This window comes from Leucoraja erinacea, chromosome 1 (assembly GCF_028641065.1).
Source record: "Leucoraja erinacea ecotype New England chromosome 1, Leri_hhj_1, whole genome shotgun sequence".
In the NCBI taxonomy this organism is placed as follows: Eukaryota; Metazoa; Chordata; class Chondrichthyes; order Rajiformes; family Rajidae; genus Leucoraja; species Leucoraja erinaceus.
In genome coordinates this window covers 156,066,016-156,084,791 of record NC_073377.1, presented here as the reverse complement: position 1 = coordinate 156,084,791, position 18,776 = coordinate 156,066,016, and the positions used below count along the sequence as shown (strand labels likewise).

Sequence of the window (18,776 nt, the reverse complement as noted above, 5' to 3'; positions counted from 1 at the left end):
CATTCCAGGTGGATTTTCAACATCTTTCACTTACATAACACCTTTAACACAGTCTGTGTTTGTGGCATTCCACAGTGTTACCATACACATGGAGTGAAAAGAGGAAATGATCAGCAGAGACCCTGGAAGGATGTACCGCTGGACAACGTTGAAGAAAATAAATTATGTGGAGGGATTAAGAATAAACTGAGACATTGTTGGAGCAGATACCAATTTATGTTGCTGAGGATAGGGTGATGGATAAATATGTGTGTATCTATCTTCTCCATCTACTTGACTCCAATAGCTTAAAAAAATAAAATAAATAAAGCTCAACAACTAACTGAAGTTAGATTTAAAATGCTGGAATAACTCAGCGGGCCAGGTAGCATCTCCAGAGAGAAGGCAAGGGTGACAATTTGGTTAGAGACCCTTCTCAACCCGAAACGTTACCCATTGCTTCTCTTCAGAGATGCTGCCTATCCCGCTGAATTACTCCAGCATTTTGCGTCGATCTTCGGTGTAAACCAGCATCTGGAGTTCCTTCTTTCTGGTACCCTAAATCTGCCAACAGAAATATCCTTGCAGAAAACACCTGACGGCTATAAATATTTGTCAACTGCCACCATTTTTATAGCTAATAGCTTGACATATTTCTTTTTAGAATCTGTGAGTGTTAATGACTAAAGATACTGCGATTGTTAAAGACTCCCATGTTAAAGACTAAATGCCATCTGTAGATGGTTTATGCATGCAACCTATAATGTATCAACCTCAATACCCACTAACCACGCCCAGATTTTGGCTTTCATATAACTGTTATATATTGAGATTGCTCCCAGCTTAAGTTCTGCTACGCCTGGAAGACATGAGATGCTGTCAGTACTGGGACGTGTTACTGACAATGTGTCACTTTTAAGTAAGACTCAGTAAAGTTAGTGTGTCAGACTGGACACCTTTACACCATCCATCTCTAATCGGGTAAATTATCTAATCCTGTGCGATAGCAGGGTGACATTTTTGTAGATTTGTATGAGAGGATCAGGGATCCAGTTGCAGCTCTTTCCACTTGTCCAAGCATGGTTTTGACAAATTTAGACATATTTTTTCATCACACATTTCGAAAATTACAAACTTGGAAACCGCATTTTCATAAATAAATTCCTCATTAGAATTAATGTAAAGCATCCTGCCTTCATTTTTAAAACAAATATTTAACACAATAGGCAGAATGCAAAACTGTACATAACACATACCTTGTGATGATGGTCTTGCATGGAGATTAGATAAAGGATCCCTCAAGTTTGGAGCAAATGGTGATTGTCTAAATACTTCTTCACATAGAGAAGAACTGGATCAAAAGAATAACATACCCAAATCATTAACTTTAATGCCATTTAAAACAGATAAATGTACTTATTCTGGCACAGAAAACACAAATTTGAGTTTAGTTCCATTACAATTTTCAGGAGCACTTAAGTAAACTGACATTCCCACAGATAATGATACAGATTTTTGGCTTTTAATAAGAGGTTTAAGTTATTGAGATAAAGGCCAGCTTCAAGCTTGCTCATTGTTGGAAAACATGGGATGCTGAGATCTGCCTTACCTGCTACTGACTATAATGTGGTGAAACTAAGGAGTGCATACAGAACAATGAACAGTTACCAAATATATCGTTTTGTCAAAAGGAGGTTCTGTGAAACACTCATTCGTCAAAGCTGGGTCTCCATCCTATGTATTTAGTGATGAGCAGTATTCCCATAGATTTCTGAGAATATATTAGAAGAATGATCTTAGAACACAATGTCCTTGCCGAACATGATGCCAAGTTAAACCAATCTCTGTGGTTCAAGATGAACTCCAAAAGATTTAATGGTTTAAATCGCAATTTAGACACAAAATGCTGGTGGGTGTATCAGCAGGACAGACAATCTCTGAGATTTAAAAAATCAAGTTTCAGGTCAATTTATCCTTCAGACAAAGCATAATCTCTGCTTAATTGTGACCATTCCCTCCATATCTCATGCGCCTATTAAAAAGCCTTTTAATTTTCCACTCGGAAATTGCCTCCACTTCCCCCCTGGCAGTGCATTTCACATTACCCAAAGCTGTGATCTTGGATAGTCCCGCACATTTCTTAAGGAAAGATTAACTTTTTAAATAGCCCCTCTCATCTTAAAACTATGCCCAAATAGTCACATTTTCACATGATTTTTATAGCCTCTCCATACTACCATTAATGTGGTGAATGGAAGTGCACACATCTTACAGTTAACAAATTAAATCGTTTTGTTTAAACAGACATTTCTAGTGACCATTATTATTGGAAGGTGGGTCTCTATTCGTTGGATAGCAGGAGGATGAGTGTAATCCTCATAGAGGTAGTAAAAATTATGAGAGGATATAAAAAGCCCAAAGATGCACAGATTCGTTGCCAGAGTAACTTGAATCGAGGACCAGAGGATATAGGTTCAAGATGAAGGTAAAAAATAAGGTACATACCTTTAAGTGGCAATTTCTTTACACAAACCCTGTGGCTGCGAGAGGTTGCGAATAGAGAGTAATTTTAAAACTAGGATAACTATATTATCCCTATACGTTTAATAAACCTTTTGCGACAGGTACTTGCAAAGGGCATTTTTCGTTAATGATTTACTAAGGCGCAACAGGTGCGATTAGTGTAGCCTAGTAAAAATCGCGTTGTTGACTGGTGTGCCGTAAGTTCCAAAAGCGCCTTTCCACAACATGGCTGAGGGCAGATGACTTGTTGACCATGATGCTCTATTAGGTTTTGCAACATACAGGTTTATGTAACAAGCTGCCATAAAAATCAGTTGAGGCTATTAAAAAGTCCCAACTGTTATTGCGAGACTGAAATTCTCCAGCTCCTAACCCCTTTTCACAATTATTTTTATAATGTGATTTTCTAGTCTAAAGAAGGGTCTCGACACGAAACGTCACCCATTCCTTCTGTCCAGAAATGCTGCCTGTCCCGTTCCAATTTGTCCAGCATTTTGTGTCTGTCTTCTATAATGCAGGGTTTCTTAGGAAATCAGCTCTCACGTTATAGCAGAACAATCTGTACTTATGAAACTACCATTTCGCCACCCAGATAGAAGTGCACTGAAAGTGAAACAATAAAATGATACTCACCTGCTGCTACTCAACTCTGATGCCTCCCTTCCTTGTTCTTGAGCTTTGTTTACTTTTTCTACAAAGAGACAGAGCATTTTTAAATGAAAGGCATAAGAAGCTATTTTGTTAGCAAACTGCAACTTAACAGAGTTCTGGCTCGATAGGAAACTGAACTATAAGTTTAGGAACATGTTTATTTAGGATTCGAAACAAGAACAGTTATTCAAGCCCTTTATTGTGCTGCCATTTTATTTCATCATGATTCACTAATTCTCAATCAAGCCCGTTACCCATCAAAATGTTATTGTGCTTTTGAAAATGTCAATTTATCCAAATTTCACAAATCCTATATATATATATATAAAGTATTTCTCAATTTAAATTTTAAGTGATCTCGCTCTCGTTCTGAATTTACGTCCTGAAAATTAACTAGTTAAATTGCTCTTTATCACTTCTAAGACCGCCGTATCTTTCTTGAGTTGCGAGTTGAGATCCCGAAGTGTGCAGTGGTTGCTCTTGTGCTGGTGGCAGATCAATAGGTGTTACACCTTTACACACTCTGACTCTTACTACAGTTGCAGGTTTCAGGTAGCATAGCAGAGACACATTTTACAACATCAGTTCCACATCGAGCCAACAAGAGTATGAAGAAACTTTAATCCCTGTAAAGCTTATCCGTTTCTACAACTCAGAGAGCCACCTGAGCAAGTCCTCATTAGTGACCACAGGGATAACTCTGGTTACCTGTTTTCACAAGAAAGCACCCGTGCGACTTCTAGCACTTTTCTGCAGTGGTGTGACCACGCAGAGGGTGCTTGGATGAAGACCCATGTCAGCCTCTCTGATTATGTTGCCAAGATGCTCGTTTGTGCTTGGGTGTGTTGATTGTTTTTTTGGTGAAAGGATGAAGAGCAGGGATGCCAGTATTTCCCTGGAGCTGGCTGCAGAAGGCACTAAAACATGCAATTTTCTTTGAATTCACGATGTGATGGTTTTCCATGTGTTTGGAGCATGTGGATTAGCTGATAGCCCTCTTCTTCTAGCGTATGGCGTGCATAGCCTAAAGTTGTTGGACAACTTGTTCTATTTGATCTTATTTGGTTGTGCACGCCGGGTTGATTGCATTCGTCGAAACAGGCGGACCACATGAAGGTTGCAATCTTCCACCCCAGCTGATAGCCCTTCATCATATTACAGACCTTTGTTGATAACTGCAGATGCTGGTTTACACACCGAAAATACACACAAAATGCTGGAGTAACTCAGCGGGACATGCAGCATCACTGGAGAGAAGGAATGGGTGACATTTCGGGTAGAGACCCTTCTTCAGACTGAGGTCTTCAGACAGTCCCGCTGAGTTGGAGTAGTCTTTGTGATAAATATAATAGTCTATCTTTGTGATAAATATAACCATCATGTGAAGTACAAAACATGAAGTGAAGTACAAACCATTCTTCTCTAGACCATGGATATTTACTCAGGACTTATACACGTGTCGAATGGTTTCAGAAGCCAGCCCTTTATTGCTGGCAAAAGTTCCCTTCAGTTCAGCATGTATGCCTTCAAGCTTGACAGCTTTACCAGTACTCATGATGGCTTTTGCCATTTGAGCTGCTGTGAAGTGACTTTAAAATTGTTCACTGATATTTTTGTGTTTCCTTTCCTGCTGTTTGTTTGAGATGTGCTGTTTTTAAATCAACTGGAATTCTATCTAGTTAGCTGTAATACAGTAGTGCTGCTATGCTGTTTGTGGATTGTTACCCATTTAATTATTGACTAAGTTATTGCGTGTTAAGATTGTTTCTTCAAAGTTTCTGCCATGACTTTCCTCGTTCTTCTTCCAGTCCAGCAAATATCTCATTGCCTGAAGAAGGGTGTTGTCCCATTTTGTTCCATGTGTACTGCCTAACCTGCTGAGTATTTCCACCATTTTCTGTTTTAATTCAGATCTTTAGCATATGATTTTTTTCCCCCCAACTACATTTACTTTAGTTTAGAGGTACAGCGCGGAAACAAGCACTCCGAGTCCACGCCGACCAGCGATCTCTGCACACTAACACTATCCTATGCACACTAGGGACAATTTACAATTTTTAACCAAAGCCAATTAGCCTTCAAACCTGTACATCTTTGGAGTGTGGGAGGAACCTGGAGATCCCAGAGAAAACCCACGCAGATCACGGGGGGACGTACAAACTCCCGTAGTCAGGATCAAACTGTGGTCTCGTGTGCCGTAATGCAGCAACTCTACCGCTGCGCCACCGTGCCGCCCCACTTTCTAGGAGCTTATAAATATAAATATTGTGACATTGATCCAGCTTTCCACTCATTAACAGCCTATTTATCATACTATCATCATCTACCAGCCACACCTAATTTCAACAAAACACAGTCAAAAAGATCGAGAAATTTTAAATAAACAGAAAACATAAATTGAAGCCGAGGCTATTCTAATTCCAACCCGGAGATTTTTTGGAAGATCCTGGATTGGATTGGGAATTTATACCACACACATTATGATAACGTTCCATCTCTAACAGCAGAAGTCATTATGTGCAAGTTATGAACATCTGTAGTATACCCTGTCATTTGTGTTGCTGGTTTTGGTGCTACCATCAAGCCTTGACATGCAGGTGCTACTTTTAGGGTCCAAACAAGATCTGCCCTCAGACAGCAGAATACTATCTATTTTGAACCATACTGACGCAATGTCTCAGTAAAAATGTGCTAACCTTAGAATAAAAATAGTGAAGGACAAGTGGCAGTTTCAGATAGTGATGCACGTTAATTACAGTAGTTATGATGGGAAACTTAGAAAAGTATTTGTATTAGTCACACATTTATGATAGTTCATTCCACATTCAGAATCAAAGTCTCTGCCTGGTGGAATACACACACATTGAAACATAAACATCCCTTTTGCTTTCTTTCATCTCTTTCACCCACAACCCTGCCAGATTGACAGAGAAGGCAGATGAAGTTGCAGCTACTGATCAAATTTAGCATTCCTTACAAACTCTGCTGTCCATTATCCCTATAAACAGATAGTGAGCATGAGATCAGTACGTTGGTCATTTGCTATGTGTAAGTATAATCTGAAAGCCAATAGCTAATGACAATATGGTTTTACCCTGGCTGAACAAACCACGAGAAAGGCATGCACGTGGATAACTAAGTGTTTCTGGAACAGGATTTTTAAAACATCTTTATTTAAATTACACCAGATATTTAAATTGAACTATAAAAATACCATACATTTTATTCTAATTTCGAAATTCGTCATTATGACTACTAACTACAATATTTTGCAATGGTAAAAATGTAATTTAAAAAAGCATTCAAAAAAAGAACAAAACTTCTATCACCAGGTACCCCATAAAGATTATCCTCTCTTCCTTTCTGAGGTCACCACCTGCAGAGTTGCAATTCATATTTGTTGTTTCAATTAAAATCTTCCTGCCTTGCAGAACTGATTTAGGAGGCAAAGAGCTGGTGTATGATCAAGACCCAAGATTATTGAAATGAGAAAATAATCATCAAAAGAAATGTGAAAAATATTATCGAAATTATTTCGCAACAAGTTGCAGGTGCTGGGAGAATCTGAAAGTGACTGCAGGATCCAAGCAGAAGTACACAGATATTTACGCATTTCAAAAGGGCGAGTGGTGCATTCAGTATTAAATGATTAGTTAAGCCGGGTCCCAGATTCATATCTATGAATTTAAAATGTTATTCAATCTTTACTGACAGCCGCACTTTTAATGAGAGGTAATCAGAATTTATTAGTCCTAATTATTGTGTTCTTACTGCCTGAAACCATAGAACAATATTAAATTCAGGAGAGTTTGAAAGGCAGACAAGTCAGACAAGGCACATCACTCTCTACCCAGCATACTTTAAACATCCTTCCTCTGGCACAAAATAGTAGTTTCATTGAGCAGCAACTAAAATACCTGAGAGTTGATAAAGAAGCTCTGATGCCATCTTCACTGATATGTCTTGAGTGAAAAGCTTAATTTCGGTGAGAGGTATAACTTCAGGGGAATCCTGTAACCGTTCATTTTTTACTGCCTTGCAATTAAACAAACGATTAGGAAGTTGTGACACGGTGGGGTCGGGTATTTCCAATTCCATTGGCTCCTCTTTAATTATCACTGTCCGTGTTCCCAGCTCCTTTTTATTTTCAGCTGCAGCAGATTAAATAAGAAAAAGATAAGCTAAACGTATAGCATGGATTTTGTATAAGCAACATTACTGCACAAACAATACTACACCCCGCATTTTCAACAAATTTAAACTATAGAAGTAGGACTTTCATGGTCTTGACAACTTTTTGACAGAGCTACCTTATTAGACCTACTCTCCATGTCTTTAGTTCTTTGTTCCCCCTCCACACACCCCATCCCACTGCTCAACTACCCAGGAACAGTCTGAAGAAGGGTGCCGACCCGAAACGTCACCTCTTGCTTTTCTTCAGAGATGCTGTCTGACCGGCTGAGTTACTCCAGCTTTTTCTGTCTTTCTTCCCCCAAGAACATGATCGATTTCCCCTGCAACTTCCTATTAACATGCGTCCATTATCCTTTCAGGCAATGCGTTTATGATCATAGCTGTCTTTTGCCAATTATCTACAATCCATATCCTTCTTGCCAGTGGAAATAAACCCCTTCTTTATGCTTTAATCAAAACTCCTCAATTGGAAACACTTCTATTTAAATACTCCAGAATCTCCCAAGGAGAACAATCGAAGCTTCTCTAAATCATATTTTTTTTTTTTTTTTTTAAAGGCAAATATGCTCTACTGTTTCACGTAACTAGTGTATGTGACGATTTCAAATAACCATTGTGTCCATGTCAAAGCACAGTATTTTACAATCAATACAACATATTCAAAGACAATCTGTTTGTAAACCACATTTATATATTTCATCATGCTAATGATAAGACGACAACTGAATAATGTGTTGATCAAATAAATCGAGCAACTAAAATGCTCTCCAGATAATAATAATAATAATAATAATAATAAATTTTATTTTTTGGGCGCCTTTCAGACATCTCAAGGACACCTTACAAAGATTAACAGGAATAAAAAACATATAATCAGAATAAAATAAATAATAAAGACATCACAGAAACACAAATTAAAAACAGAATTCAGTCCAAAAACAAAAAATCAAAAACACAATGTGAAGAGAGAGCAGCGGCAGCTAAAGCGCGCCAGCATCCACTCTCTCTTCACGGCAGCCATCTTGGACAAAGACTAACAGGATTACGTACAGACAAAAAATCATCCCCCACAATGGATACCACTGTGGGGGAAGGCACAATGTCCAGTCCCCAACCCGAAGTTCACCCAAAGTCAGGCCTATTGAGGCCACCGCAGTTGCCTCTACGGAGGCCCGATGTTCCTGGCCGTTCTCGCCGGGTGGTGTTGCCCCGGCGTCGGGAGAGTCCACTCAGCGGCTGGGCCACCTGGAACGGCCGCTTCCTGACTGGGGACCGCGGCTTCCGAAGCCGACAAGGCCGCGCCGGTTTGGAGCTCCCAGGCTCCCGATGTTAGAGTCGGCGCCGCCCTCTCCCGCTCCGCAGACCCGCAGCCCGGAGGTGTTGAACTCGGCGGTCTCAGCTCACCGGAGCTCCAGTGCGTCGATCCAGTGCGGCGACCCAGGCAAGGCATCGCCCGCTCTGCTCCACGATAGCGCTCCAGCGCTGTGCCGCCACCGAGGCCGAGGTGCTGGGCGGTCCCCGCCAGGAAACGGCGCTCCAAGCCCGCTGGTAGGCCGCGAGGACGGGTCGACGGGCAGCCCGGAGAAAAAGCTGCCTCACCGACCAGGTAGGGACCTAGAAACAAAATTGCCCCCTACCCCCCACATTTAAAAGTCCATTTCTCCAAACGGACGAGACACAGGACTAACTAAAAACTTTTTAAAAAGCGAATTTAAACGGACGGCTGCTGGTTAGCAGCCGTTCCCCAAGATGGCTCCTCCTCCACTTCTTGATCATCTGAAATGAACATTACTTCCATCCCAGAAAACAGGAAAATAGGTTTCATTTTTGTACATTTTAAGCATTGTTTATACATAGAGAATTAACTCATTATGAGCCCGTCGCACTTAGGCGACATTTTAGGCGACTGCAGGAGACTATGCAGTCGCCACATGTTTGGGGGTGGTTGCCGGGTCGTTGCTTTCATGGTCGTGAGAGAGTTCCCGCATTCTGGGAACTGGTCGCGGCCTCATTATGGTCGCCACGAATTTTTCAACATGTTGAAAAATTAGCGGCGACCAGAATGAAGCCGCCATGGAGAGTAGCGAGAATTCTCGTGCAGTGGTAGTGGGTCGCCAGGAGGTCTCGTAGGTTCTCGTAGGTTGTAGCCAGTCCTGACCGGTGAATTTCATTGGCTCATTGGGAAAAAAACGTAAACAGTCGTTTTCAGAACCAAGGAAACCGACGGTAATGTTAAATGTCCGCCGACCTTCACAGCCGTATATCTCTGGCTTCTTAAAAGTTGTCTCCACTCTTTCTCCCCCCTCTCTTAAAGGACTTACGTGACCCTTCCCGTACACTGCTTTCGCCATCTTAATTACAGCGCCAACCTTCCTGTTCATCACGGTGTGTGTCTGTATCACGTTGGCTTTGCACCATGTGAATTTCACTCAGACAGCGCTCCCCCAGCTTGCCCTGTCCTCCGCCTGCATAACGGGCTGGTGAAGGAAGTGATGTGTGTATGTGTGTGTGTGTTTCACCCTGACAGTCGCCGTTCCAGTCACCGGTTTTTCAGGCGACTGCCGACAACTTGACAGTCGCCTGAAAAATCGCCTAAGTGGGACAGGCCCATAGTATTCAGTTACAAGCCTTAGTAGTTTTTTTTGTTAAAATGAATGGCTACATTTTAGAAACAATTACAATAAGGCAGTCTGAAGAGGGGTCCCAAGCCAAAACGTCCAGTCCGAAGAGAGGTCCCAATCCGAAAGGTCACCCACCCTTTTTCTCCAGAGATGCTGCCTGACCCACTGAGTTACTCCAGCACTTTGTGTCTATCTTCAGTATAAACCAGCATCTGTATTTATTTTCTACATAATAAGACAGCTGCCTCATACAGAAACATTTTAACATCTAGACTCCAACTAACCAGAAAACCTTAGCAACTGGCACTTTTCTCCATAAGCCAATGCAAATTTACCCTTCACTAACCTACATCTTTTCTATTTTAATTCAGTAGCCATCTTTTATCCAACCTAAAGGCCACACGAGTAGGATGTGGACAAAAACATAAGCAAGATGATGCAGAAGTTGGAGATAATAAAACAACTATAGAAGGGTGAAAAATAAAGGAATCTGCTGCGATCATTGATGATCTAAGAAATTAAAGCTCAAAAGGCTCAGTTACTGAATTGCAAGGCTTCTTCAGAGAAAAGCAAGGTTTTTGAAGACCTCGGCAGGTTTCAATGAAACCAGGTCTTCAAAAACCAGAGCTAACCCTGATGGACATTTTGTGTGAATGGTTTACTTTGAAATGCTTGGCAGGCACGCCGATTTCACGACCCATGCTGATTGAAATGTGAAGGACTCAGAAAGGGATTACGGAACCCTGGAAGTTTCCAAATGGTTGGTTGTCATGTTTCCAGCTTTGGCACACATCCAAGGGCTTGATATTTTGTTGAGAGAAAAAAAAAAAATCTACTCATCAAGAATATTAAAAAATATACAAAGTTATTTGAGATGAACACGGTCTCTCCCCGAACACACCTGAAATGCCGACGAGGCTGGTGATTGATACGGTTGCCATCCAGAATCAACATTGCAAATAAGAAAATTGCATCTGGCTTCAAGCAAAATAAGGATTGTTTTACGGTGTGGAAGGTATACTCTAGGTTTGGTAAATGGAAAATACAACAAACCAAGAGTTTTCAAGGGGATCACACTTCAGAGCTGCCAAGTTCTGTCAGAGCATTTCAGTATTCTAGCACCTGAAAATCAGTATTTTGCTAAGGAAATCAGTATTTTTACGCGGTGCCATTTTGCTAAAAAATCTTTTTTTTCTTTTAATGTGCGGTCATACCCATGTAAGAGTACAAGAATGCATAACTTGTTTATTATGTATTTGTAATACAGTTCATTGTGCATTATATGTCATTGCTGCTTTCTTCTATCTCTCTCTCTCCCTCTCTGTGTAAAGGAAGCTGGTCGGTGATTGGTTGCAATGCCCCTCAGAGACTGCGTCTGATTGGCCGCCGAGTGACCAGTGCATTGTGTGATTGGACACAATGCCCTGGAAGACAGCGGCTGATTGGACGCGAGGCGACCGATTTGTTGATTGGACGCAAATTTTAAGGGAAGCTAGTCGGTGATTGGACACAACCCCCTTAGAGACAGTGGTTGATTGGCCGCCAAATAATCGGGCTCAAAAAATTGACAAATAGGAAAACAAAAAAAAACAGGAATTCCGATTTAAATCTGATGTAAGGTACAAAGGGTGGGTATCGATTATTTCTACACAACAGATTAAATCTAACCCCATTAATTCACTCAGGGTGTATTATGATGTGTTCCACAGTATGAAGTGTACAGCAAGACTTGCACTTCCAGCGTGGTCCATAGTGCTGTTTCTTCAGCGGACCACAGATTTATTTTAAGAGCAAAACATAAAGTGTTGGAGAACTCAGCAGGTCATCCTGGATCTAAGAAGGGTCCGAAGAAGGGTCTCGACCCAAAACGTCACCTATTCCTTCTCTCCAGAGATGCTGCCTGACTTGCTGAGTTACTCCAGCATTTTGTGTCTATCTATGGAGGGAATGGCTAGGCGACGTTTAGAGACGACTCCCTTCTTCGGGCATTTTTTAAGGGGTTGGGAAAGATTGAAAATTTCTCGTATTTAAATATGTTGTTACAAATATAACTAGTAGTGTGGGAGAAAATTCTATGAGCCACAATTGCCACATACATACCCAAAAGTAGAAATATTGAAAGTTACAGTGTGTAAAACAATAGATATTACAAGCTTTGTCGTCTCCTTGTACCAATCAAATGCTAAATTCAAAATTCTATATTTTGAAAATGTGCAAAGCAAAAAGTAGCATGTTCTCTAGAAAGGCTTATCCTAAAATAATCTATTGGAAGGATGTGATTTTCAGTCAGGACGTCTGTATCATTCAGTCAGTGAGCTTGTGGTCCGGAGCACTTCTCTAATACCCCTCTACATAAAAACAAAGTGTCAATGCCTCTTCAAGGTGCAGGTTCAACTGAAGGGGTTTGGCGCTCGGGCGACGCTATGAATTTATATGAATTTAAAAAAAACGATACATTTAAATCGTTCAAAAGCTACAACCACAACGTGATAAATAACACTAAATAAAACTGAAGCAAATAAAGGCAAACAGAAGAACTAACCTTGAAGGAGAGAGAGAAACAACACACATAAACTTTTTTTAATTTTTTTTAATTCATATAACATCCCTAAATTACTAAATAACGTGGGTGGACAGAAATGCTGGAGAAACTCAGCAGGTGAGATGCTGCCTCACCCACTGAGTTTCTCCAGCATTTTTGTCTATCTTCGATTGTTCCAGCATTTGCAGTTCCCTCTTAAAATAACGTGGGTGAATGACTGTACCTTGCACACCAGGAAGAAGCCCGTGCTCACGGGCTGGAGCCCTTAATGACAGTGAGTTTTAAGAAATTCTCCCATGAATTTTATTCAAAGGAATGCGGCGTTATTAATACTTGGTCAAAACACAATTATATTGACTGAGGAATGCAGATCGATGTATTGGTGATACATTGTAAAACTACGTGTTAACTACTGGCTGTTAACTAGTGCTAACAGTGGCAGTTAACAAATCGTTTTCGTCTCAGTTGAATCAAGTGATAAACGACTCCAATCATTCTGCAGTACTCATTAAACCCGCGCTGAGTCTGTGAGCTCAGAAGCCGCACTGAGCCCAGAGGCTGCGCTGAGTCCGTGGCCGGGCGCTGAAGCCGACGGCCACAACCTCGAGAACTTGGTGAGGGGGGAGATAGAGGGATAGGAGAGGGTTAGGGAGGGGAGAGAAGTTATAGAAGGAGGGAGGGAGGGAGTGACTGAGGGTAGGGGAAAGGAGGGGGAGGAAGGGAGGGAAAAGATCCTGGAGAGGTGAGGAGGGAGAGTTGGGGGAATGAGGGAGAGGAGAGGGAGATGAATTATGGAGGGAGGGATGGAGTCACTGACGGTAGGGGAGAGGTGAGGGAGGGATTGGGGGAAGGGAAAGAAGAGGGAGGATGGGTGTGCTGTGGGCCTGCGCAGTTAGGGGCTATGGGTGAGTGGTGGAGTATTGCGTTGGGGGACCAGGCCTCCCATGTGACAATGGGACCCAACAGGTCCCACTTAGTTTAATCTCTAATTAATGATCAAATCATCCAAACTGTTGTTAATCCTGAGCAAGCCACTGCATCATCTAAACAACATAATGCACAAAAAATATCCTCTGCAGGAGCTGGAAAAGAACTGGAATCATTGACCAAATTCTTTAAGAAGAATTCGGTTCAGGGAATGGTGAAACTATCTCACATCCAGAACAATTTTCCAAAGAAAAGGCAGCTTGGATTTAGGCAGTCAAACATTCAAAAATTGCTGCAGAGTGCATTTGCAGAACACGCAAGAAGCCTTCAAGATCTGCATTTTCACCAACAATAATCAACAACTAATGTAGTAAATCCTTCTTCCGAGGCAGAACAGCATTAGTGTATTATACAAACATGAAGTTGTAGTACAAAGTACTAAAATGTAAAGTGAAAGTTTACAGTACTGTACTGATGCTATCAATAAATGAAAATGTAATGTACTGTAATTTTAAGCTGCTACATATAATTTATTAGGATAATACTGCACTACTGCATAGAAATAAATATATTACCACTCATTGTGGAGTAGGACAGAAGACGGTCTTATTGGTTACAGGAAAACATATTTACCTCTCGATTAACCAGCATATTTGATTAACCAAACCTTACATTCCTAATGGATGGGGAACATTTACAGTAAAAAAGGAAGCAAGGTGCTGGAGTAACTCGAAGATAGACACAAAAAGCTGGAGTAACTCAGCAGGACAGGCAGTATCTCTGGAGAGAAGGAATGGGTCGAGAACCTTCTTCAGACGGGAAGCAAATTGCTGGAATAACTCATAGACACAAAAAGCTGGAGTAACTCAGTGGGTCAGGCAGCATCTCCGGAGAATATGGATAGACGATATATTGGGTCAGGACTGTTCATCAGACAGATTGTGGCAGAGAGGGGAAAAAGCTAGAAGAGTGGAGGAGCAGGACAACGTTTGGCGAGTGACAAGTTGGTTACAGGTGAGAGGTTTGATAGCAGATGGTTGGACAAAGGCCAGAGAAAGGAATATATGTGTAAGGAGAGAACTGGCTACAATGTAACAATGGTTTACTCTCAGGTAGACTGGGAAAATCAGGTTGGTACTGGACCCCATGAAAGGGAGTTTGTGGAGTGCCTCCGTGATGTTTTCTTAGAGCAGTTTGTACTGGAGCCTACCAGGGAGAAGATAATTTTGAATTTAGTGAGTGCACTGAACAGGATTTGATAAGGGAACTCGAGGTAAAGGAGCCATCAGGAGGTAGTGACCATTATATGATAAGTATTAATCTACAATTTGACAGAGAAGGGTAAATCGGAGGTGTCAGTATCACAGTAAAACAAAGGGGACTATGGAGCCATGAGAGAGGATCTGGCCAAAGTTGACTGGAAAGATACCCAAGCAGGGATGACAGTGGAACAACAATGGCAGGTATTTCTGGGAATAATACAGAAGGTGCAGGATCAATTCATTCCAAAGAGGAAGAAAGATTCCAAGGAGAGTAAGGGATGACCATGGCTGACAAGGGAAGTCAGGGACATTACAAAAATAAAAGAGAAGTAATATAACATAGCAAAGATGAGCAGGAAGTCAGAGGATTGGGTAAGTTTTAATGAGCAACAGAAGATAACTGAAAAGGCAATACGGGGAGAAAAGATGAGGTATGAAGGTAAGCTAGCCAAGAATATAAAGGAGGATAGCAAAAGCTTCTTTAAGTATGTGAAGAGGAAAAAATTAGTTAAGACCAAAACTGGACCCTTGAAGAATAAAAAGGGCAAATTTATTATGGGGAACAAGGAAATGGCAGACGAGTTGAACAGATATTTTGGATCTGTCTTCACTAAGGAAGGCACAAACAATATCCCTGATGTCCTAGTGGCCACAGGATCTAGGGTGACGGAGGAACTGAAGGGAATCCACATTAGGCAGGAAATGGTGTTGGGTAGACTGATGGGACTGAAGGCTGATAAATCCCCAGGGCCTGATGGTCTGCATCCCAGGGTGCTTAAAGAAGTGGCTCTAGAAATTGTGGATGCATTGATGATAATTTTCCAATGTTCTGTAGGCTCAGGATCAGTTCCTGTGGATTGGAAGGTAGCTAATGTTATACCACTTTTTAAGAAAGGCGGGAGAGAGAAATTAGGGAATTATAGACCAGTTAGCCTGACATCGATGGTGGGGAAGATGCGTCAATCATAAAAGATGAAATAGATGCACATTTGGATAGCAGTAACAGGATCGATCCGAGTCAGCATGGATTTACGAAGGGGAAATCATGCTCGACTAATCTTCTGGAATTTTTTGAGGATGTAACTAGGAAAATGGACAAGGGAGAACCAGTGGATGTAGTGTACCTGGACTTTCAGAAAGCATTTGATAAGGTCCCACATAGGAGATTAGTGCGCAAAATTAGGGCACATGGTATTGGGGGTAGAGTGCTGACATGGATAGAAAATTGGTTGGCAGACAGGAAACAAAGAGTAGGGATTAACGGGTCCCTTTCAGAATGGCAGGCAGTGACTAGTGGGGTACCGCAAAGCTCGGTGCTGGGACCACACCTATTTACAATATACATCAATGATTTGGATGAAGAGATTCAAAGTAACATTAGCAAATTTGCAGATGACACACAGCTGGGTGGCAGTGTGAACTGTGAGGAGGATGCTATGAGAATGCAGGGTGACTTGGACAGATTGGGGGAGTGGGCAGATGCATGGCAGATGCAGTTTAATGTGGATAAATGTGAGGTTATCCACTTTGGTATCAAAACCAGGAAGGCAGATTACTATCTAAATGGCGTCAAGTTGGGAAAAGGGGAAGTACAACAGGATCTGGGGGTCCTTGTTCATCAATCTATGAAAGTAAGCATGCAGGTTCAGCAGGCAGTGAAGGAAGCGAATGGCATGTTGGCCTTTATAACAAGAGGAATCAAGTATAGAAACATAGAAACAAGGTGCAGGAGTAGGCCATTCGGCCCTTCGAGCCTGCACCGCCAGTCAATATGATCATGGCTGATCATCCAACTCATTATCCCGTACCTGCCTTCTCTCCATACCCTATGATCCCCTTGTCACAAGTGCCACATCTAACTCCCTCTTAAATATAGCCAATGAACTGGCCTCAATTACCCTCTGTGGCAGAGAGTTCCAGAGATTCACCACTCTCTGTGTGAAAAAAAGTTCTCCTCGTCTCGGTTTTAAAGGATTTCCCCCTGTATCTTTAAGTTGTGACCCCTTGTCCTGGACTTCCCCAACATCGGGAACAATCTTCCTGCATCTAGCCTGTCCAACCCCTTAAGAATTTTGTAAATTTCTATAAGATCCCCTCTCAATCTCCTAAATTCTAGAGAGTATAAACCAGTCTATCAGTCTTTCTTCATAAGACAGTCCGACATCCCAGGAATCAGTCTGGGGGAACCTTCTCTGCACTCCCTCTATGGCAATAATGTCCTTCCTCAGATTTGGAGACCAAAACTGTACGCAATACTCCAGGTGTGGTCTCACTAAGACCCTGTACAACTGCAGTAGAACCTCCCTGCTCCTATACTCAAATCCTTTTGCTTTGAAAGCCAACATACCATAGGAGCAAAGAGGTCCTTCTGCAGTTGTACAGAGCCCTAGTGAGACCACACCTGGAGTATTGTGTGCAGTTTTGGTCCCCTAATTTGAGGAAGGACATTCTTGCTATTGAGGGAGTGCAGCGTAGGTTTAGGAGGTTGATTCCCGTGAAGGCGTGACTGTCATATGCTGAGAGAATGGAGCGGCTAGGCTTGTTGCCTCTGGAGTTGAGAGGGGATCTTATTGAAACATATAAGATTGTTAAGGGTTTGGACACGCTAGAGGCAGGAAATATGTTCCCGATGTTGGGGGAGTCCAGAACCAGGAACCACTGTTTAAGAATAAGGGGTAAGCCATTTAGAACGGAGACGAGGAAACACTTTCTCTCACAGAGTTGTGAGTGTGGAATTCTCTGAACGAGGGCGGTGGAGGCTCGTTCTCTGGATATTTTCAAGAGAGAGCTAGATGGGGCTCTTAAAGATAGCGGTCAGGGGATATGGGGAGAAGGCAGGATCGGGGTACTGATTGGGGATTATCAGCTATGATCACATTGAATGGCGGTGCTGACTCGAAGCGCCGAATGGCCTACTCCTGCACCTATTGTCTATTGTCTAAAACTGCATACAATACTCCAGGTGTGGTCTCAGTAGGGCCCTGTGCAACTGCAGAAGGACCTCTTTGCTCCTATACTCAACTCCTCTTGTTGTGAAGGTCAACATGCCATTCACTTTCTTCAATGCCCGCTATACCTGCATGCTTACTTTCAGTGACTGATGAATAAGGACCCCCCCAGATCCCGTTGTACTTCCCTTTTTCCCCCAACTTAACACGATTTAGATAATAATCTGCCTTCCTGTTTTTGCCACCAAAGTGATAACCTTACATTTATCCACATTAAACTGCGTCTGCCAGCCATCTACCCTCATATTACCCTTGTAATAGTTTAACAATAGATACACCAGAGAATTTTACTAGATTAATACACTGGAAAATTAGATGTTTGCTCATTTTAATGTACGCTCCCACCAACCCCAGAAATCCCCATTCAAATGATTAAAGTGAATGATCCTTAATACAACAATATTGTGGCAGTAACTGAATCACAAATCTGAGGCTACATGTCATAAACAAATTTTAATATTGAAGCAAAAGATAACTTGCTGGATGAAACTTCTTTGGAGGGAAATGGACAGTTAATATTTAAGCTCTGTGTCCGACCGGCTGTCTGCCGCCGGCTTTCTGCCTGACTTGTGGCTGCCAGCCTTTGATTCGTTGCTAGGCCAACACCAGACGCAGAATCGCCGAGATTTTTTCCCATTTCGGTAGAGATTTCACTTTTCATTCTAAGTATCCACTCCTGATTAAATTTCGTCGTGTTTATGTACACATTTTAAATAAAATCCTTCTCCCCCCCCCCCCCCCAATTTTTTTTTCAAAAGGAAAATTGCTTCTCACCCATAGAAGCAGCCCCAGCCCTTGGTGAATGTTCCATCGTGTGATGTCACAATGCCCAATGCTCACAGATGTCCAATCGGAATGGATCCATTTACAGCAGCCCCAGCATCAGCCCCTCCCCCCCCCACCCCCGCAGCCTGTGTCGAAGCGCGTCATCATGTGTGTGGGAATAGAGAAAGAGGATTGGGGGTGAAAGGGAATGGGGAACAGAGGGACTGTCCCTACCCCTCCCCCTGCCACTATCCCCCCCCCACTCTCTCCCCCTCCCTCCACACTCTTACCCCTCCCTCCCCCT

The 18,776-nt window shown here is 42.1% G+C and overlaps 1 protein-coding gene across 5 annotated transcripts in view; it reads right to left on the bottom strand.

Moving 5' to 3' along the window:
- The window catches only part of znf827 (zinc finger protein 827), a 91,075-nt gene that overhangs the window by 21,347 nt on the left and 50,952 nt on the right, over positions 1–18,776 (bottom strand). For all 5 annotated transcript variants that reach the window (XR_008724601.1, XR_008724602.1, XM_055646279.1 and 2 more), the window contains exons 6-8: positions 7,071–7,304; positions 3,136–3,193; positions 1,236–1,330 (exon numbers count right to left, since the gene is read on the bottom strand). Coding sequence is in view for 3 of the 5 variants with exons in the window: in XM_055646279.1 (XP_055502254.1) it covers positions 1,236–1,330; positions 3,136–3,193; positions 7,071–7,304 (387 nt within the window). In the remaining 2 variants the exon portion in view is untranslated. The remainder of the gene's footprint in view (positions 1–1,235; positions 1,331–3,135; positions 3,194–7,070; positions 7,305–18,776) is intronic.